The sequence below is a fragment of the Pantherophis guttatus genome, chromosome 1 (genome assembly GCF_059756535.1).
Source record: "Pantherophis guttatus breed Tessera chromosome 1, ASM5975653v1, whole genome shotgun sequence".
NCBI classification, from domain to species: domain Eukaryota; kingdom Metazoa; phylum Chordata; class Lepidosauria; order Squamata; family Colubridae; genus Pantherophis; species Pantherophis guttatus.
Window position 1 is genome coordinate 163,147,528 of NC_142063.1, and position 23,177 is coordinate 163,170,704.

Sequence of the window (23,177 nt, forward strand, 5' to 3'; positions counted from 1 at the left end):
TGCTGCAGGGGCCATTTTGGGTCTAGCACAGCTGCTTTTACATTGTGGGTGAGCCAGTTGTGTTGTGTTGTGTTGTGTGTAAAGTGTGAAAGTTGTTTTTGGGCTTTTTGTGGCTGTGTGAGGTTCCTGCTTGTTGCAGGGGCCATTTTGGGTCTAGCTCAGCTGCTTTTATATTGTGGGTAAGCCAGTTGTGTTGTGTTGTGTTTTGTAGGTTAAAAAAGGGCAAAGAAGTGACATTGACTTGGCCACACCCACCTTACCAACAAGCCACGCCCTCCCAGTCACCTTACCACCAAGCCACGCCCACTAATTAAGCCACGCCCACAGAACCGGTAGCAAAAAAAATTAGATTTCACCGCTGATTTTACAGTATCCTTCCCCCGGAATGGGGTGGGAATGGAGATTTTGCAGTATCCTTCCCCTGCCACGCCCACCAAGCCACACCATGCCCACCAAGCCATGTCCACAGAACCAGTAGTAAAAAAATTTGGATTTCACCACTGGCTGAGGGCAAGAAAAAGGAAGGTGCTGATTTTATTTAATGAAGAACAAATAGAATTTAAGTTTGCAAACAGTGTAACTTTGTCAAGATGGGAATGTAAAAGAATATATTATACATTATTCAATTTTATAGAGTCAATCAAAGTGTTTTCTATTATCTAGTCCTGCCTTAGGCATGAAAGCCAGGTGAGTGACTTTGGGCCAGTCACTCTTTCTCAGTAAAGCTCTTTTTTCAATAGTAAATAACTTATATCAATTACTTCAGTGGCATATGGTAATGTATATTAGCTGTGGTGGCGCAATGATTAGAATGCAGTATTGCAGGCTAATTCTGCCAACTGCCAGCAGTTCAATCCTGACTGGCTCAAGGTTGACTCAGTGTTCCATCCTTCCAAAGTCAGTAAAATGAGGACCCATTGTTGGAGGCAAGATGCTGACTCTTAGAGAGGGAAATAAAAGTACTATGAAGTGTATGCAAGTCTAAGTACTATTACATGGATGGTTGAAGAGATACTCCCTTCTTCCCTTTAAGGAAGGCACAGTAATGGAAATTTACTTCTTCAGCTTTCAAACAAACAACTACTCTCAAGCGCCACAGGCCAATTGCCTTAATGACAGGCATAAACAAAATGGAAGGCTCTGTTTCCCCATCTGTTTGCTGGAAATCAAAAGATGTGCAACTGTTTAAGGAACATGTGGAAATGTGTCTTCTTTCTGATTACTGCAATCAGCTGCAGGTTACTTTCATTCAGACTTTTAATTTAATTTCAAGCAACAGAATACATAAATGCAGTCAAACTTTTAAAAAGCCTGGATATATTCTTATGTATGGTTACAGTAAAGCTACTGGAAGCCTATATTCAAGGAGCAAAACAAGTTACCCGCAGAAATGGATGAAACACAGCCTCATTTACTTTTAATATTGTAGCACAGAGAACATTACTAGCCGAAGGCAGATTAGAGCAAAATGTGCTAGCCACTTCATTGTTAATAATTTCATTTCAAATGAATGTCAGCAACAAGCCTAGATGTTTAAAAAAAACCTGTGGAAACTGCCCTCCTTAAAATGTATAAACTGTGAAGACAAAAAGATTTTCCAGGCCTTTCAATAACACTTTTTTTTTGTTCCTTCTAGCCTTTATTTCATACTTTTTCTATTTTTCCGTATCTCTCAGAAGTGACCATGGTACAGCACTATACTTTCACTGAAATTCACCCTAACTATGGTTAATGGAGGAAAAACCATGCAACCGCTACTTGATAATATTAATTGCATTTTTGGGGGGATCCTAGTTAATGAATAAGAAAAAAACCCAAGATGTTCTGCAGAAAATAAATGATGACCTGGGACTTTATTAAAGGACAAATCACTTCAGCATGAAAGTTTTAACATTGGGTATATCAAAGGAGATATTCCATTTTTTTACATAGAAAGGAACAGCTGATGATATGATGGCTTTTTCAAGATGCTCTGTGATCAAGTAGGCTAAGGGTTGGCAACAACAATTTGATATAAAATAAGGAAGATAAAAGAAAAAAGAAATCAAAGAAAAAACAAAATGTGCAAGAAAAGTTGAAAAATAGAAAAGAAACAAAAATATATATAAAGTGAATAAATATTCTTCACAGCAGTTATAAGTTCAACCGCTCTCTCTAAAGTTACATCATTTACTGTTCTTTCTATAATCTAGACGCAAGTTCATTTTTTTATTATTTTTATGCAAAAAGTGCCTGCCTAAGAGACCTATTATATTATTGTCACCAAAGGGTTGGCAACATTTTCTAGAAAAGAACTAAATTTGTTCTTGTGACTAATGAGCTATGTAAATTATTAATACTATTGTCATTAATAGGACTTCAGGTTTGAGTATGGAATCTGCAACAACACTATTCATTTATATTTTATTTATTTATTTATTTATTTATTTATTTATTTATTTATTTATTAAATGTTTATGTTGCCCATAGGTGACACCAATCCTTGGTGAACTCCTTGATTTTTAAATTGTATAACTTATTTCTCCCTTTGGCTTATACAGGTAGTCCTTACAAAAGTTCTTATAAAAGTTCATTTAGTGACAGAAGTTACAATGGCACTGAAACAAGTGATTTATGACCATTTTTCACATAACCATTGTGGCATCCCAATAGTCACATGTTCAAAATTCAGATCCTTGGCAACTTATTCATATTTACGACTGCTGCAGTGTCCTGGGGTCATGTGATCACCTTTTGCGACCTTCTGATAAGCAAAATCAATGGGGAAGGCAGATTCACTTAACAACTGTTTTACTAACTTAACAACTGCAGTGATTCACTTAACAAATGTCTCACTTAGCAACAGAAATGTTCAGCTCAATTGTGTAATCGTCCTTGTGTAAGTAGAGGACTACCTGTAGTATTTTATTAATTATGAAGTTCTTAGCTTGAGCTGCAGAGAGAGCACAATTAGCAGAAGAAACAGAAAATCCCTGTAAATAAACATAGTGCTTGTGGTTGTGGTTGTAGTTATATATTTATTAACTATCAGCATAACCAGAAGTTACAGTTGGCACTACACATATGGGCTAATAACTCATTAACATAACTGCCACTCACTATTGGTATTTTTCCTCACATTTAATTTCATAATAATTTAATTATTATATGTATATGAAATCTTAATCTGTTCACCGCCCTGAGTCCTTCGGGAGAAGGGCGGTATAGAAATTCAATAAATAAATAAATAAATAAAGAAATCAATTTTCAATTTGAATAATTTAAACAACTCAGCCTCTTCAGAGAGCGAATAACATAACAATCAAACAAATTCATAGGTTTACATCATGCTCTTGGGGCGGAAAAGAAGCCAACCAGGAAGGTAGGTAGGTAGACAGGTAGGCAAGTACATAAACAGAGAGACAAAAAGATTTGAGGAGAGAGAGAGAGGGAGGGAGGGAGGGAGAAAGCACTCTAATACCCTCACTAGGGAAAGAAGCAGAAGGTTGAAGAACATGACCAGCTATGTAGGAAAGACATTCATTCACCATTCAGTGGAGAATTTGTGCTATGAAGGAGGGAATCAGAATGAATATGGCTGGATTTTAAGGCTGGAGAGAATTTTAATGGAAAGGCATTATAAAAGATCCAAAGACAAGCTATAGCTGTAACTTTTTTTTCTGTAGCCGCAGTTTGGAAGGTGGGCAGTTTTATGACATGTACGCCTCCTCCGTCTCATAACATAACTGCAGAATGCAGCAGCCATTGTCTGAGTATCTGTTCTCGATCTTTTTAAAAGACAAATAGGCAGCAAAACTATATTAGTCATTTTAGGTCACAGTTTGGGAGGTGGCTTTCAGGTTAATATAAAAGTATCTTAAAAGGCCATGTGCAGGATACAAGTTGTCCTCCCTTGCTTAGGCAATGCATCAGGCATCAAAATGCCGCGTAAAGTGACTGGATATAGGCATCCTTCAAATAGGATAAAAATCAAATGCAACGTTACCTTTAATTGGTCAAGTGCAAAAGGAGATCCATCTTTCTTCAAGTTTTGGACAATTTCTTCCATGCTGTTTGCTGAAAAAAGACTGAAAAGAGAAAATGTTCTTTAATCAAAATGAGTCATATTTGAGAGGGAGGGAAGTGCTGCAACATACGATGAGCAATAGGTACTTTAGCATGCAAAAAAGGCCTTACAGTAAATGTAATATATAAACTGCAAGGATATCGTACCTTTAAATTAAAATTAAAATAATCTGAGCAGGAAAACTATGAATTCCCGTCTCGCCATCATGGTAGAACTTCAGTAAAAATATAAAATTTGAAACATTTTAGAATGAATATGGAACCAGAAATTTTGTGGGTTTTGTGATTTGTGTATGTGATTGTTTGTGCTGAACTAATTGTTATAAAGAGGCCCTGCAACTTAGAGTGGAACTGAGGTAGGCAATGTATCTGACTTACTGCTCCAGGCCCTTGCCAGAGTTCCCAGAACCAGACATATCAACGTCCTTTTGGGGAGGGGGTGTTTAAGTGTAAACATAATGCCTTACATTTTGTAGAAGCTGAAAGTACAGCTGAATCCCTTGACTTTCAATCTCCGAAGACACCCAATTTATACCTTGTCTCACTCTCCCTACAACCTCCCTAGAAACTTCTCCAAAAGGTAAATCTCAAACTGCTACATCAGATTGAAAAATGTTGTCCACCCAAACTTCCAATATTTTGCATTGAATTAGAAAGTGCTGTTTCTTCCCTTAAATGTTTATTCATTCTCATATCAGATTTTTTTTTTTGTTCTGATTTCCTTTTTAAAAAAATCCTACAGGCAGTCAAGCTAAAATATAGTCATTACTTAAGAAGCAGATGTTACTGCAGGGATTAATCACTTCCTTCTGTTTGTTGAAAAAAAAAAAGAAAGTTGGAAGTCCACGATATGCTAGCATACTGCTCATTAGTGCTACTCAATAGACCCATACATTTAAGCAGTTTGAACAGTATATTTTTCTGCAAATTATGTTTGACTCATTGCACTTTAGTGAAAAGCAGGTAATCAACAAATAGATGACTTTATTACAGATCATAGACCCACCAATCATACAAAAATAGTAAGACCATTAAAGGACTACTCATAATGGCAATTTCCCCATTTTTAAATATGAGGAGTGCCATAAGTGGGGAAGAATACCATTCTACATTTGTTCAGAAAGGATAACAAGAAACAAATGACAACTTGGCATTGGGTCGGCCACAATCATGTATGAAGTACTGATGAGTAACATCTTTTATGTTATATACAAATAGCCAGATGAACCAAAGTATCTTCACTACTCACAGTTCTATTTTCACAGCCCATAACTAGCACTGGTGTATAGCTGGGAAAACTTTGAAGACAGTTTACAGACGGAGGCAGGGGAAAATGTAAGACCCACTCTCTCCATCCATTTCTGGGGCGAAGCATACTATTCTCATTTATGGCCATAGTACGACATTCAGCCCTATATAGAGCCACAACTATTTTTGTGCCATGATGACGATGATGACATCATGATGATTTAAATTTATATGATGCCTGATTCCCAGCGAACTCTGGGCAGTTTTCAAATTGCTAAAAATATTTAAAAACAAGGAAACTACACAAAACGAAAGGAACAAAGATGGCAGAGAATACAAACCCAGATGGAATGCTTTCAGAATATCTATTAGATGTTCTCAAAACAAAAGAATAGTTGTGCTTTTGTACTACTGGCTGCACTAAGTGACAAGTACCTGTTAATTTTGTCCATGTGTTCACCAAGGATAAATTCTTTTTCTTGATCAAGTTTGCACTAAGAGGAAAAAAAGATAACAAAACTCCTTTCAGTGCCAAATCATTTAAAATGGTTACAAAAAACAAAGGCTCTGCTATTTCTCTTAATGAAAGAAAAATTAACCATTATGGCAACAGTTTATCTTTATCTTTGTTATCGTGATTAGAAATGAATAAGAATTTTTCCCCAAAAATTGTTGAGGACAATATGTTGACTCTGTAAACCATATAGAGAGGGCTGTAGAGCACTCTGAAGCGGTATACAATATACCGTAAATCTAAGTGCTATTGCTATTCCTTATTATTCTTAAAAATTTCACTGATATACTGAGGACCATATTTGTGCTAGATCCTTGGGTGTAACTGTCAAGCACAGATTCCAGATACTTTTTAAAATATTGCAGATATAATTGACATAAGATCTTAGTGCTTCTGGAAGAAAAAAAAACCCTCCTCACATAATCACAGCTACATTCTTTAGTTGGTTGAATCTATTCTGATGCCAGTGTATTTGCCAACTTTTGTTGAAAAATAATACAATATTAAATTCCCATCAAACAATTGTGAGAGATAGTAGCAGCAGCAAATGTGTCAATTTTATGTGTTAATACAGTAAATATTGATAAACATAAGCCGTACAAACAAAAGTTAAGAAAAATTTAAGAAACACTGCAATTATAATGGGAAGCCCTTTCCTTTAAAATCAAACAAATCTAATGATGAGCCATCCAGGGGAGAGAGAAACTGGAAAGAAAAGGACTGCTGTATCTGTTTGTGAGAAAACATATACTACCCCAAATTCTACCTTTTAATATTTTGAATTTTAGCTCCTATCAAAAATATCCTATCTATCTATCATCGTATCTATCTACAATAGCCCATTGTGGCAAGGAAACTATGCTTAGCACATTTTAATGATGAGAAGGGTCAGTGCAACAATTAACACCCTATCTGTAAATGAGAATTGTCGGAATTGTAGTTCTTCACAAGTTATATGTCATGTTTCTGTAATATGAACATATCTCTAATATAGTAACACTAGCTACAAATCATAACAAAAGGCCCAGCACTAATATCCTGGACACTCCACAGACTGCTTCTACTCCATTAACATTTAATCTTTGCAGATCATCATATCCTTTCCTCTTTGTAGAAAACATCTTGCTGTGGGCATAAATTCAGTCCATTTTGCTGACGGAAAACCCGAGTGCTAAAAGCTGTGGCCAAACTGTAAGATGATTTATAGCTCAATTTCTGTCAGCGCACAAGGTTTCAAGGAATGCAGAGATGAGACTCAACCATCTTATTTATTTATTTACTTACTTATTTACTTATTTATTTATAGATGCATTCTGTGTCTTTCAAAAGCCTAGTTCACTTGAAAGATAGCATTTTACATAGAAAAACTCTCCATGTATGTATTTGGAAGTAAACAGATGAGTTTGGATGCACCTTAGAAATTTCTAATAGAAAGACAGTAAACCTCCTTCTAAGTATTCCATGTAGGAATAACCCTGACAAAGCAGAAGAGCAAATATTTGGGAACAATATTTTATCTGATGTTATTTGATCTTTTATGCTGCTGCCTAAATCAACAAGGAAACAATCTCAAACTTAAAAATTCAAAGGAATAATTCACAAAGTTTTGTTTACTTCAAGCATGGTATGCCAAGTTTGCTGTACCAAGCAACTGCATCATTCAGATATCAACCTTTGATCATTATTTCAATACTTCTTAGTATTAGAGAATTCATACGTCATATTTTTATCTTTCTAATGAATTTTAATTCAGGATTGCATCTAGTTTACCTTATTCTTAAGAAGTTGGTGTCAACTTCATTTTCTCCCCAAATAGTTTATACACAGAACTCTATGGTAGCGTATAAAGAGAAAGTTTGCCATATTTCGAACGTTCCTCTGCTGCACACACACACATAGCAAAAATTAAAAATGGAGTCAGACTTTCTTAATAGAGGTGTGTTTTGTATATAAAGATTCTCTATTATGAAATCTACTGTATATTTTAATTTTCATTTACCTCCTTATGATAGGAATCCAAAACATCTGCAACATTTGCTTTTGTGGGGGATATTAATTCTATCAAATCTTTTTCGAGAGCAGCCATCTGCAAATAAAAGAATAGTTATAAAAAGTATACAAATCTATTGTCATATTCACAGTTTGAACCTTATCAAACAATCTAACATTTAAACAACAACCGGGGGGGGGGAGCCAAAATTTTGTTCAATACAGGCCTTAATATTATCCAATCACATTTTTGTCGGGAAAAATGAGGTAATTTTTCTTGATAATATCAAGAGAGATTTCAGATACCTACAAAACAATGTTACATGAAAAACTAGGCTTCTCCTTTTTGCTCCAGAAGCCTTATCTCTACAACTAGTATAGAATTCTAACTTCTGAAACATTATAATTTCACACAAGTGATTTCAAGACTGATGTTATAAAAAAAATAGAACAGTTTGAAACCTTGGGAAGCTAGTTCACCTTTATTCTCTTTCATGATATTTTATAAAAAGAAACGGGGGTAAAAGCAACTGAAGTTTGGGGCATCATCACTTTTTTAAGAAGTTCCATCTGCAGGTAGATATCTAAGGGAGAAAGCAGAAATTTCCAACAAGAGTACAGACTTCTGAGGGGCCAAACCACTTTACTGTAAGATGTTATGAAGTCTGGTGTATTGTATCCTACCCTGGTTTCTATCAATAAAAGGACTTGGGATTGGTTATTGAATGGCAGAAATGTCTTTTTTCCTATAGTCCACAGCCTATTTTCCAAAGGACCCCTCCCCTCAACGTCAAAATGAGACACAAACATAGGGCAGGGAAAGGAGAAAAATCCAGCAAAATCTGAATACAAGTATAGAAAACAATAGATTTGCATGTACTGAGTTCTGAATTGGATGGTAGCCTGGAAATTTATTTGTGAGTGACAAATTAAACCAGACAGGGTTAAAAGACAAAGGGAGCATTGATCACCTGATCAAAAAGTGCATGAGGTGATCTAAAAATATACCTGTCTCACAAAACTAGGAACAAGGGTGCAGTATAAGCAGTAACTGTCAGGCCCAAGCCAAAAAGAAGAAACAGTGAAATCCAATTGAGTCCAATTTTTTATCTATTAGGTATATTTGCTTATACCTAATAGACAGAATCTTGCCAGACTAAAGCTATAAACTTCTAATCTATTAAATATATGCTAAGGAATTCTAGGGTCTGGCTATCCCGAACCTCTTCTTCTCTCTCCCATCCAGCTCTGGACTGGGTTCTCTCTGGAATGTACTGCCTCTTCCTGGAGAAACTGTGGTGCTACTGAAATACCCCCCCTCTCTTTTCCAGGTGCACATTCCATAACTGTTACCTATTTTGGCAGAATTACCTTCTCTGCTTCTACAAAATGAGTTGCAATTCCTGCTGTGTGGACATCTCTTCCTCTCAGCCTAAATCCTGTAAGAGCAAGAAAATAGCCTAGCTTCCCTGGAAGCCTTGGCAAGAAATAGCCTCCACCCACATCAGGGAAAAGACCTGCAATTAAAGGGGGAAAAAGATATGCAAGATGAAAAAAAGCTGTATAATTAAAACTTAAGTGCCGTTTCCCCCCCTGCTAATAATTAGGCCTTGTTAAGTGGGCTGCTTTGCTTGAAAATGAATCCTTTGCTGTTTTGCTCATCTTGTGTAAAAACACCCTGCACCATTTTTGCCCACACAATTTTCTTAAGATCTCTGCTGAAGTTGATAGCCACAAAAAGGAACGTTTCCACTTTTTAAACTTGAACATCTTCTGTGAATTGTTGTGGGACACAAATATTAGCAGCAACATCACAAAATACAATTTAGTGCAGAACATGTGTAAGACCCTTTCCTCAAACTTTGTGTTGTGTGAATTATCTTTTCAAAGCCATCTTCAGACTTTAGGATGATATTAATATGGAAAATGGTGTTGATATACTAGGAGCCACTGGGCCTTTTTCTTTTGTGATTGGAAAGATAGTTCTAAGAAGCCAAATCCATGATACTATTTTTTCATACCAGCTATTTTAAAAACCTTGTGCTTAAACACCTAGTCAGTATATGAGTAGTCTCAGGATCAAATAAAATGGGACACTTTGGAATGCATCCAGTTCACATTTCTAACTTACCCAAATCCTGGGTAACTCTGGGAAGTGAATACATTCAAAAACAAAGTATAAAACCAAACCACTGGTTTATGAATAAAGGGACCAGAGTTTGGCGCTTAGATTAAGGAGACTCTGTGTTCCCATGCTGCAGTCCCCAAACTGAGCAGTTCCCTTCACATCTGTATTGGAAGACAAGTTTTCTTAACCTATAAATGGTTAAGAGCCTTTGATAATAGTTTTTATCCCAGAGCTATAATTGCACTCAACAATGAACTAAAGGGCCACCATCAATAAGCTGTTGGACAGCATTACTTGGTCTGCTGTGTGGATGCTTGGGTGGTTTAGGGGTGGGGAATTTTTGGTGGGTGGGGGTGTATCTGGGGATTGTCATGTGTGTTGGGCTTGGACTCTGGGTGTTATGTGAATTTCGTTGTATGGGTATACTGTGTATATACGTACAATGACAATAAACTTTATATATAATAGTTTAAGTCACAATGGAGATAAAAAGTCAATGAAAGTTCTTCATTACTGTCTCTATCCAAATCAGACCTAACCACGATGCCACAATTTGCACTCTTAGAACTGCCACTTGTTTAACCTTTTTCAGTCGAAAAAAAGGATGTCTATAGAGTATCTATCTAAAGCAGTTTTTAATACCCTGCAAGGGTATTCTTGCTCTACCCACCCTTGGATTTGTTTCATTAGATCTTGGAAGCCAAAAATGCAAGCTCAACAGAAACCCTGGAATGACAGCTACACAGACGATGCTGTGTGATCAAAACATTGCATTTGATTAGTGTAATCACCCCAAAGCCTTTGGCTTTCTCTTGCTTCAGTTCATCGGGTTGCTTTTCTTCCAGATATTCTAATATATTCCAGATATTCTAATGATGTTCCAATCTTCTCCCCATGAACAAAATGCATTTATTCATAGAATAAACTCTGAACAAATGATTCCCAGCCTGTGGTCTATGGAATAAGTGCTAAAATAATTTCTAAAAACAAATGTATTGTATATTTTTGGAGATCCATCACATTTCAGGGGATGTTGGTGTTCTTAAACTAAACATAGTGAGACTTCAGGTGGCAGGAATTTCTTTTTTATTTTTTATGTTAATTCACCATTTTTGCCCTAAAGTCTATTTCCCCATTTTGGGATCCTGCAGACACTATATGGTGCCCCCATGCATTATATTGTTGCTCCTTGGTTAATCTGGTAGCCAATCTCTGATGACGATGTCCTAATTCTACATAAAGAAAAGATTAATTTTTTTGGTCAAATTCCATCTCTTGCTCTGCACGTATTTCAAAAATAAGCAAAGGACTCAGGAACAATTGTTTCTTAGTATGAAAAAGCATACTCCATGAGTGGAAATGTTCAAGAATTCAAGAAATAAAGATCCAATCATTATTGTTACTCAGATGTTATCTAATGTTTTCTGCTGTCAGTTCTAAGTGATATATATGGAGGTGAATGATCTTCTCACAGACCCTTTGTGGAATGTTATTGTCAGAGTGTGTGAGTAGATCAATATTATTAAGTGCTGCAGCAGGGTAGGAATGTGACTCTTCATATTCCAGCTGGTATTTATACAGTAGTTTCTGCTTCTCTATGAAAAGTCAACATATAATGCAATGTGTGGTGCTTACCTATTGCTGTCTCTGGCATTGCAAAAACGGTCCTCTCTGTAGCAACTCTGAAATGCCCATGGACAGACAAGCCCACACCCTACCAAAGGAAAACAAAAAGGAAGGGAAGGGACAGTTATGACCTGTAATAAGTTCTGGTGGGAACCCTAGTAACCAGTTTCCTATTGTAGGCCACACTTAGGCCTAGCTACTCCCCATCCTCTCCATTTCTCTAATAATAAATTGCCATCATTTTTATTGGTGCTACAAGATTTAGGCCATGCATTTGTCAGTCATTGGAAACCATTTTAAAATGACTAAAATATGTGCTTGATTTAATTAATACAGATTTAATACAGGTGCTTAGAAACCTTGTAGATGCTGAGTACTATTTGAAGTGGCATTCTCTCATGCCCCGCTTAACATAATACCAATTGCATATTTACATATTTCTTGGAAGGATATTGTGTCTTTATTACTATTCTATTTGTAAGATTTACATCCCATGTTTCCTCAGGACAGTCTACTTGGGGATCTCTCTGTGTTTTATCCATACAACAGATACATTCTCAGGTTACTTTGAGAGTGAGTGATTGGCTCTATGTGATCCAGTAAGTTTCTATGGCTGACAGTGGGCTTGACCTTTGTTCTCCCCATTTCTACACTACTGCCTTAACCATTATACCAGATTGGCTGTTAAACTGCTACTTATTGCAGAAATACAATCTTCATTTACTCAGACATTTAGGCACACTTTTACAACTAAAGCTTACAATTAAGCACATTAAAAGGTCTTTTAATCACGCCATTGTTTTTATCTCTGGAAACAAACCCAGTTTTTCTCCCTCTAGACCAGGGCTGTCAAACTCCCAGCCCGCATCATACACTGGCCATGCCCACACCCAGTTTAACGAAGGGGGGAAAGTCCCAATATGTCATGTGATGCCGCCGTGACGACGTGAGTTTGACACCCCTGGTCTAGATCCAATGTTTTTCATCAGATATTTCCATGCAAGTTGGGAACACTGCAGGCACATACTCCACCTACATTTTTCAATGTGCATGTTCAAAAGCATTCACTATTCAGCATATTGGAGAGGTCAGAAGTATTTGGCTCATTGAGAACAGGAAAACACTCAGCCCAAAAGGACTGGCTAGACAACCTATTTCTTTCAGGGTCAGGAATTGCCACTTCTGGCACCTGAGATAAGGACTTCCCCCTCTGTAAAGAACAACTCAATCTGTCATTGCCAATAATAATTTAAAGGAACAGTTCCAACATTCAAAATATAAAGGAGCATAATTGAAGATTAGGAAATTTCTGCACTCCAAGCAACCGATTTGGACCGGTTCACCTGAACTGGTAGTAATAAAAGCTACCAGATCAGGTGAACCAGTAGTAAAAAAATTCTACCAGTTCGGACGAACCAGTATTTACAACAATCAGCTGTGCAGCATGATTATATTTCCAGCAACTCTAAATCGCACGGCACAGTAGTTCTCCCTCCCCTTGCTGTTCTATTTACCTTAGAAAAGGCTTCTTAAATCTCCTTTTTCAGCACTGTGTGGTAGCACTGTGGTGTGCATGTGCATGTAGAATGCATTTGGCGCACACTGCACATGCGTGCACATCAGCAAACCAGTAGTAGACTTCAGAGCATTTCGCCACTGACTCCAAGTATTTCAGAATTACATCTCCCAGCATTCCTCACCATTGTCCATATTTCCTAGAGAAGCGGTGAATTGTAGTTCAGCAATATCTGGAGTGCTACAGACTAACCACCCTTGCTTGACATCAAAATGCATCTCCAATGAATTATCAGCTCTGTTGATTGACCTTCTAAATTACAATAAAATGCTAATTAACTTAAGTCATTGCCTAGCAGGCCATCACTGTTGGGAAACCAAATTATTTCAGGAGATGGTCTAAACATTGCAAAGCTGCTAAAATAATCCTTTAGTAGGCAATCAAAAGGTTCCTCCATATGCATATTATGCTAATAGAAAAAAGGATGCCTTGCTATTCAGTAAGGTCAATTCGGGTAAGGATGAGCTAACTTTTTGTAACATTTCAATACTAGGCACAAAAAAAGAACCACAAAATGCAAACACAAACCACATTTTTTTTATCACACTTAAAGCTATGGCTCATTACAAGAGAGGAAAACTGGAACTCAAGCCTCCATAACACTGGAACTCATATTTTAGGAGACATGGAAGAAGCTTTGTCTTGTCAAGCAGTTCCTAATTTATAACTTTATTATTAAATGATTCTTTCTTTTATAAATTACATGAAGCTGCAAGAAATAAACATCACAACAAGAAAGGTGAGGTATGGGCAATATATATTTTATACACTTGCATGCTTGCATCTGATGACTCATGTTTAAATCAATGAATTAGTCAGTCCCTATTTTGTTTACATTTTAATTATAGTTTCAAGCTTCTCAGGTTAGAATTACTTCTATTAGATGCCAACAAATTTCTCCCTGTTTAATACCCAATATAAAATATATATTTTCAATTGACTAGCAAGGCTAGCAATGTCCCAAAAAATCTCAGTTTATTCCACTTACAACTACCAGGAATTAGCCACTTATGAAGACCTCTGTAGATGTCAGAGTTAAATCATAGAACAATGATTCAAACTAAAATGGGGTCATTCCAAAAAATGACAAATTTCTGAGGATACAAAGATGGTGCTGGGGAATTTAATTATTTTTTCCCGTTTTAAAACCTGAAAAATCAATAACACTGTCTATCACTGTTTTTCCTCTTCTGATAAATTTCTGCAAGGAAACCCTACCTATATTCCCATCATCTTTGGATGCAGCCTTCATGACCCCTCCCAAACTGATAGGCTGTACCGTAGTATAACAGAAAACACATTATATACATATGGACTGCCCATATTAACTAATGGCAATTAATTTAGTGTTATTCACTATAGATGTAAATCAAAATAAATTTAATTAAATTAAATCAAAGTTCCCCAGCATCAGCTGTTTTCTTACTCTGAACATTCCACATTCCCAGAATTAGTAAAAGAATCCATGGCAGCACTATTATACAACACACCCAACCTAACTAAATATACTAAGTTTGAAATACCCAGAATCCTGGACCTTGTCAATCTTTGCCTTACTACTACTTTCAATTTGATGGAAAAATATACCAACAAATCAGAGGAACATCAATGGGATCACCATTTTTAGGACTTATAGCAAAGACTGTAATGCAATGTCTAGAAATTATAGTATATTCCCATGTATACAATCAAAAGTATGGATCCAGTATATTCATGACACCTTTGTCATAGTAAAGAAGGAATAAGTCGAGAAGACATACAAAACATCTTCTAAAGAATAAAATTCATAAGGAACAAAGGAAACAATAACATTCTACTCTTCCTAGATATTCTCAGCAGTAGAGCTAATGGTACCAAATTAGAAACACATACTGTATCTATCATAAAACCATCCACACTAAGTGCTCCATTACCAAGGTGACAATCCAATCTCTCACAAAAGAAGCTGTGTAAAAACACTATTTAGACGAATACACACTACAACCCTGAACATCAGGAAAAGCAAACAGACTATTTACACAACATCTTCCAACAGAATGGATACCCATGCAATTTTATCAAAAAATTAATAAGATCATTTAACCCTCTACTGCACGACCAACAAAAGCTATGAAAATATCAAAACATCTCCAGAAGATTCCCATCATTTTTATTTGTAGCTTTTCTATTCAATGTTTGTAGTTTTAATTGTTTCCTAGTACTTTTAAACTTTTTATTACATAAGCTGCCCAGAGTCACTGATAAAGCAGCTTCTTCTTCTTCTTCTTCTTCTTCTTCTTCTTCTTCTTCTTCTTCTTCTTCTTCTTCTTCTTCTTCTTCTTCTTCTTCTTCTTCTTCTTCTTCTTCTTCTTCTTCTTCTTCTTCTTCTCCCCCTCCTCCTCCTCCTCCTCTCCTCCTTATCCTTCTTCTTTTCTTATCCTTCTCCTTCTTCCCCTTCCACTCCTCCCCTTCTTCATCCTCCTCCACTGAAGTCAGGAGGACAAAGATTTGGGTCTTGATTTGAGAGGACTGAGATGAGTTTTAAAGGATAAAACGAGCACCTTAACCTACAATATTTAAATCACCCATTCACTATTTAAAACTTGTCAATTCCCCCAAGTTCCCAAAAGCTTTGTGCCGGGAAACACAAAAGAAAAAGAATGCCTCTGTTCCCTTTATCATCTGGAGAACGGTGATAGAAGTGTCTCTGCCCCACCATTATGCTTGGTTGAAGTATTATTTAATGATAAGGTTATCCTATTTTCTTTAAATGGCAAAAGGGCGACTTCATAGATGTGATTCTGTAGCCTGCTTGGCAACATTACAAAAGAGGTTTGCTAGCACGTCCTCTTTGGAAGCTTTTATCAACTTCCGGATTTAATCTAAAGCCCTGGGATTCCTCGGGGTCTCCCATCACTATTTAAAACCTTCCTGAGTATTTTCAAGATCAGCCAAACATGGCTAGCTGCTGCCACCTGCTGTTTTACAAACTAATGTCCACAGTGCCAGTTGTTTGTCTTTCCACACTGGCTGCAAATGCAAGCCAGTGCAATTTTGCTTTTGTTTCTGCAGCCAATAAGGAAATTAGGTTAGTAGCCTTTCCACAGACTTGGTTTTCACAGGCTTACTGAAATGCTTCACAGTGTTACTTTGGTCAAGCTTTTCCATTGACCAGTTCTTGAATCGTTTTTTTTTCAATTATCAAGATTTATTGTGAGATAACTCAGGATTAGCTGCAAAACAATCTGCACCATTTGTCTCTGGGATTATGTCTGCAACCATCTGACAGATTCAGAAAGATTCAATTTTAATTCAAGGCTGCTTCCAGTGTTTTCAGCCTTTACAGATAAACAGCGTGCAGAACGATCTCATACAAATGCTACTGTAGGAGAGAAATTAAGATTACCCTCAGCCAGGAAAGGGGTTTTGAACCAAATTGAATTCTCGGAGCAGTGTTAGGAAAACAGAAACTGAAATTTCTAGATAGGTACGTAAGGCATACATACTAGGAAGGAATAAACACAGTAGATCAGCCAGTAATTTATCTTAAATTTCTATGAAAATAACTTCAGTTTAATGAGAGATGTCCAAAACAAGTATCATTGTAAACTATGGTTAGAAACCAAAATTTGGCCTTAAACAAACAAAAGCTATATACCATATGGATATACTATGATGTGATCACAGTTTTGTTCAGCTTTCAACAGAGCAAATCACACCTATTTCAAAATGGAAGCAAACATTTTCAATCCTCTTATGGGAATACTGAGAGAGTTGAATATACACACCCTGCACTGATGAACATAATAACCCTTTGCTACAATCTGAAGGCAACCAATACTTTCCAAATTGCATCCCGGGCTGATAAGCATTGGAATCTCTGTGACTGGAAGCCCGGAAGTAAGGATATATCTTACTTTGAGAAAGACCGCTTTAGCAGCTTTTCTGATAAATACAAAAGCTTTGCTCTGGTAGCACAACTACTAATACAGAAGAAAAGGGTGGTAACAAAGATGGAGGCTCTGCTAATCTGCTAACCTCCAGATGCTCTCATCTAAGCAACTTCACTAGCTATGTAGGCTGAGAATGATCAACATTGCAGTCCAACATATGTAGAGGGCATCAGGTTGAAGTGGGATGAATTATAACAATCCTTTCCCACACATCAAAATACAAAAAAATTATAATCATCATTCATAATCTTAAACATTTGCAAGATTTAATGCAAAAAATGGAACAATCCCCATCTCCCAAACATAAGCATTATTTTAAATGACATGAAATGGTCTTGCTAAAGATGTTATACTAAGCAACTTAATAGAAATTTTAAACCAATTTCAATGGAAGGACCCTAGCTAATAGCTCAGTGATGGCGAACCTTTTCAGCACCAAGTGCCGAAAAGGGAGCACTTTGTGCGCACGCACTTGTCAGGGCTGCAACCTGGAAGACGTGCTGCCCAGGAGGCATGCACCCATCGGATAAAGTACTTCCGGCCAGCAAGTCTTTGGGTTACTGCCACGCATGCGCCAATCAGCTGGCTGGCATGCATGCTCATGCTGGAAAATGGAAGACCAGCTCTTCCGGTTTCCGGCACTGCCGCACACACAAAGGCTAGCTGATCGTCACGTGCACATGCATGCCAGAAACCCAGAAGAGGAATGGGCGATGCCGCGTATGCCAGGCGACATGGCTCCGCGTGCCATTTCAGGCATGCGTGCCATAGGTTCACCATCACAGTCATAGCTCATGTGGTTTGCACGCAAAGGTCCCTGGTTCAATCCTTTGCAGTTCCCTGCACAGCTGGAAAAATTCATCAATTATGGACACTCACTGCCAGACTAAGCTACTTGGAACAACAGTATAAACAGTTATAAGCAACTTTCTATGACTCTACCTCCTATGATGCTAGGGACAGGATGATATTTCAGTACTTGTAAAGACAACTAGTCCTATAGGATGTGATGCTGGAACCCTCCAAGAGGAGTCTAAAACTCAAACATATTTCATATTGTTCCATCTTGAACTCTAAATCCTCATCCTTTGCAATTACTTTATTATATTTTTGGCTGAGCTGAACATTTTATCAAGCGCACAAAAATCCCCAGAAATAATGGCCAATTATATGAAAAATGGCATCAGTGGCTATTTATCAAAATGTACAGGTGACAATGCCATCAGAACGTTCAACCAAGTGCTTATTAAAAAAGGTTCAACTATCTTTATCTGTGTCGTTATCACAATTCCTTACAAATTTGTCATCAAGCTGTAGATAACTTGAAAATGGGAGATGGATTTACTTAGTACAAAGGCATAGAAGCACATGGCTAATTGGATGTCACTGAGCTGTGAATATATTAATAGCTACATCACACATTTCAATGTGTGAAATATTTTAAAGCTGTTCTTCAGAGCCATCACAAGAATTGATTTATTATTCTTAACTTTACAATTCCTCTTTTTCTCAGAGTACAAAATTTTGTTTGCGACTTCCATATGGGAGGGGATACACAGAAGTGGGGGAGAAAAAGGGCAAAGCAAAATTAATATTTTAATCCCAAAGCTAAGTGGCCTTACAACACTATGTAGTATCTAATATTTGTATGAAATTACACAGAGAACAAAAAGTGGCGTAACATATGAAGAACGGTTGCAGGAATTGGGTACGGTGAGTCTAGAGAAAAGAAGGACGAGGGATGACATGACAGCAGTGTTCCAATATTTGAGGGGCTGCCACAAAGAAGAGAAGGTCAACCTATTTTCCAAAGCACCAGAAGGCAAAACAAGAAACAATGAATGGAAACTAATCAAGGAGAGAAGCAACTTAGAATCAAGGAGAAACTTTCTAATAACAGTGAGAACAATTACTGTACTTTTCGGAGTATAAGACACACTTCCCCCCGCCTAAAAGAGGGTGGAAATGTTGGTGCATCTTATATACTGAATATAGCCATTTTTGACCTCCCAAAGACCCGCCCCACACATCCTGTTTTTGCGAAAAATGGGTCTGTTTTTCACAAAAACAGGGCGCACAGAGGCTTTGGGAGGTCTGCAGAGTGCTCCTGTGGGCTGGGGAGGGCAAAAATGCCCCCGTTTTTGAGAAAAATGTCCCCGTTTTTGCAAAAAACGGGATGTGCAGAGGGTTTGGCAGGCCTGCAGAGTGCTCCTGTGGGCCGGAGAAGACAAAAACACCCGTTTTTGTCAAAAATGGACTTCTTTTTGCAAAAAACGGGACAGCAGAGGGTTTGGGAGGCCTGCAGAGTGCTCCTGGGGGCCGGGGAGGGCAAAAACTTTTTTTCTTGCTTACCTCTTCAAAATCTTGGTGCATCTTATACACGGGTGCATCTTATAGTCCAAAAAATACGGTAACCAGTGGAACAGATTGCTTTCAGAAGTTGTAGGTGCTTCATCCCTGGAAGTTTTTAAGAAGAGACTAGACAGCCACTTGTCTCAAATGATATAGCGTCTCCTGCTTGAGCAGGGATTGGACTAGAAGACCTCCAAGGTCCCTTCCATTATATTCTGTATCTTAGCTATGGGAAGAGCTACATGTCAGTGGCTGTAATAAGCCACTGGCAACCAAACTGGATTGATGAATGCTCTCAATTGTCAATACTCCCACTAACAAACGTTAAATAATAATTTCTCAGAAGAGCTTTCTATCCTAGTCCCTGAATTCCATTTTTATTGATCTTCATCCAAGAAGGTGTACACCTCAAATGTCTCATCTAACTCAGAATCCAGAAATAAAGTTTTCATTTGCATACTGTTGACATTTTAATCCTTAAATGACTTCATCTGGCACCTTCATGCAGATGTTAAGATTTACAACTAAGAAGAATTCTATACCAGAAATGCAATACTATACCATTATATGGACCTGGCTCGACAGTTAAATAAATTAGACATACATACATACAATTAGATGATTAAGAAAGAATTGTGAGTAAAACATTAGACAGCTACTGTCATTTGATGTTAACAGATAGTACATACTAATGCTGAGATGTATGGAAAAGCAATGAGGAAGCAGGAAACAAAGAACCTGTCACTCAGAATCACTGCAGGAACATCATTAATGGAAACCAAGGAAGGCCATGACTCCAAGCTAAAAGACCTTTTGAACCCAGTTGCCAGAGAATTTAATGGGAAGATAGTGTCACACTGCATTTTCCCTTAGGCATTCTATAGAGCAGGGGTGTCAAAGTGAAGGCCTGCAGGCCGTATGCGTCACGCACCGGCCACGCCCACCCCAACTCCACAAATGGGAAAAACATCACAAAATGTCACGTGACAGCAACATGATGTGGCGAGTTTGACACCCGTGCTATAGAGGCATCTGCTTGACCACCGTAAGAACAGAATGCTGAATTAGATGCTGGTTTTGGATTAAACTAGCCAGGTTTTTTTATATGTGCTTTTGAGCTTTGGATAAAGAAATGTATTTCATAAGTACACCAACATCCATATCCCAGTGTGCATGTCTGCTTATATGCATTAATTTAAAAATAACTATCTTATTGCAATCCAAAATGTATCTATGCACACATACAGCTCTTACCTTTCCTCCTATCCATATTAATACAACTTTTAGTTCAAAACCACATTGTGTTTTCTCTGTCATTGAAGCTAGATTGGCACATATTTACATAAATGATATAAAAACGGGAAAGATAACACATCTTGAACAGAAATAACAAAAATAATGCATTATAGTGGCTTTAGCGGGGAGATGAATAGATTATTCCCAATCACTGCAGTACTTCATTTACTTAGAATTCATTTAAGCTGGAACAGGATTGTCAATACCTGTACATTTGGCTATTGTTAATTTAAATCATGTTTTAATTCCCATCTGTATATACCAGTGGTGAAATCCAATTTTTTTTACTACCGGTTCTGTGGGTGTGGCTTGGTGGGTGTGGCATGGCTTGGTGGGTGTGGTTTGGTTTGGTTTGGTGGGCATGGCAGAAGGATACTGCAAAATTTCCATCCCCACCCCACCCCAGGGGAAGGATACTGGGGCCAGCCAGAGGTGGTATTTGCCAGCTCTCCAAACTACTCAAAATTTCCACTACCGTTTCTCTGAACTGCTCAAAATTTCTGCTACCGGTTCTCCAGAACCTGCTGGATTTCACCCCTGGTATATACCCCTCCCAACTAAGGATAATATACGTATAATGTAAGTTGGTCTTTGAGATGCTTCAGGGCTCTCGGCTGTTTCTTTCAGCAACAGCCCAGCCCAGCTACCCTTTTAGATATTCTAGGGCCTAGGCAATTTGCACATGAAAGCAAACTAACAGAAGTCAATGAGGTTTGCTCTTCAGATGCCTTTTATTGTTATTCTTGGTGAGAAATAACTTCCGTAAACTCTCTGTGAGGACATTTTTTGAAAAACAATAGTAAATAAACCACTCCTGTTATATAATAAAACTGCTGGTATCTGAAATTTTCCTTGCACATTTTATCCTGGTAAGTTATTTCTCCTTCACTATTCCCAACAGAAATAGGAAATCATTGGTCTTCAATTCATTACATTCATTCCACCAGGGCCTAGTCACAAAGAGATATGTCACAATCTGCTTTTATTCTTACACAGCCATCTGCAGCTTTATTTACTGATGCTCCCCGTAAGAGGAGCTTTTACTACATGCTGCTAAAAATAATATGGATACTTTTAACGTATTTCACACATGCTTGTAAAAGTCAGCTGCTAACACTGCCTAGACTGTTGGCCTTGTTCAAGTGCATTCAAAAATTAGTGGGGAAACTTAATACTGAATAAAGGGCTATGAATATTTACTACAGATGTCATATGATCAAATAAAATATCCTTATTGCTGAATTACCAGTCAAAACGAATCTGGAGGAAAAACGGGATTCTCAGAGACCTTCAAATCATACATACTTCCTCGCATAGCCTATTTCTCATTTTTGGGATTGGGGACTTCAAGTCAGGGTTGTCTCTTAGCAACTGCCTGAACAAGTCCCTTCAGTTTTCTTGGTGAACTTTTTGGGAAATGGTTTGCCTCTGCCTCCTTCCTAGGGTTGAGAAGGAATGCCTTTTCCCCCAACACCATTCAGTTGGCTTCCGTACTTAAGGCTGGGCTACACCTTCATTTGTATAAGCAGTGACTCTGTGGTAGACCAGATTTAATAAATGAGTAGAAAGTATAACAATACATCTAAAAACCAGTCTTGTGAAACATCAATTTGGTTCCTGCATTATATGCCTTATTAGACTAATGTAATCCATTTAAAGCTCAATTTATTCCATTTAACATGCATTTCTGGTCAACCGATGGCCTGAAATGTTCTTAAAAGCTTCAGCTGCCTTGTTCAAAAGGAAGTGGTCTGCTTTCTGTTCTGTTCCACCTCCAACATTTTATCTGAACTGCTGTTTGCCTCTGTTCTGCCTCAGTTCCATTTGGGCACAAACCATCTGAAAACATATGATTTCAACAGGAAACAACTACCGGACTCTGGTCAACTGACAAAAAAAAGATACAATTATCTACTATTTCAGGATGCATTTTAACCATGCAAAGCCCATCAACAGTTTTGCTTTAATTTAGCTGCTACTGCAAACAATTGTGGGACACTTTTACCCCTTGCTATGCAATGCATCGAAGTGTGATTTAGGCATAGTATGAATGAACATTGACTAAATGTTATTTATTTAGTAAACTATAGTTAAGCAAACTCTCTTTTAAAATAGATCCAATCTGCATTTAAATATCTTGCCCTTTCAAAGATGTCATTATTACAAGAATGTTTAGATACAAGGTATTCCTCAGCTTGCCACCATAATTGAGCCCGGAACTTTGGTTGTAAGTCATGCCGGTGGTTAAGCAAGTCATCACGACTGACCCAATTTTATGGCTTTTTTTGCAATGGTCATTAAATGAATCACCCTGTCATTAAGCAAATGCCATAGTCGTTAAGCAAATGCCAGTAATTTTTGCTGAAACAGGAATGTATGTATGTATGTACAGTATCTATCTATCTATCTATCTATCTATCTATCTATCTATCTATCTATCTATCTATCTAT

The 23,177-nt window shown here is 37.5% G+C and overlaps 1 protein-coding gene across 1 annotated transcript in view; it reads right to left on the reverse strand.

Moving 5' to 3' along the window:
• HIBCH (3-hydroxyisobutyryl-CoA hydrolase) overlaps nt 1-23,177 on the reverse strand; it is a 46,829-nt gene that overhangs the window by 13,376 nt on the left and 10,276 nt on the right. Inside the window, exons 7-11 of the mRNA XM_034429452.3 lie at nt 11,580-11,658; nt 9,188-9,333; nt 7,827-7,913; nt 5,749-5,807; nt 3,986-4,067 (exon numbers count right to left, since the gene is read on the reverse strand). Coding sequence (XP_034285343.2) covers nt 3,986-4,067; nt 5,749-5,807; nt 7,827-7,913; nt 9,188-9,333; nt 11,580-11,658 — 453 coding nt within the window. The remainder of the gene's footprint in view (nt 1-3,985; nt 4,068-5,748; nt 5,808-7,826; nt 7,914-9,187; nt 9,334-11,579; nt 11,659-23,177) is intronic.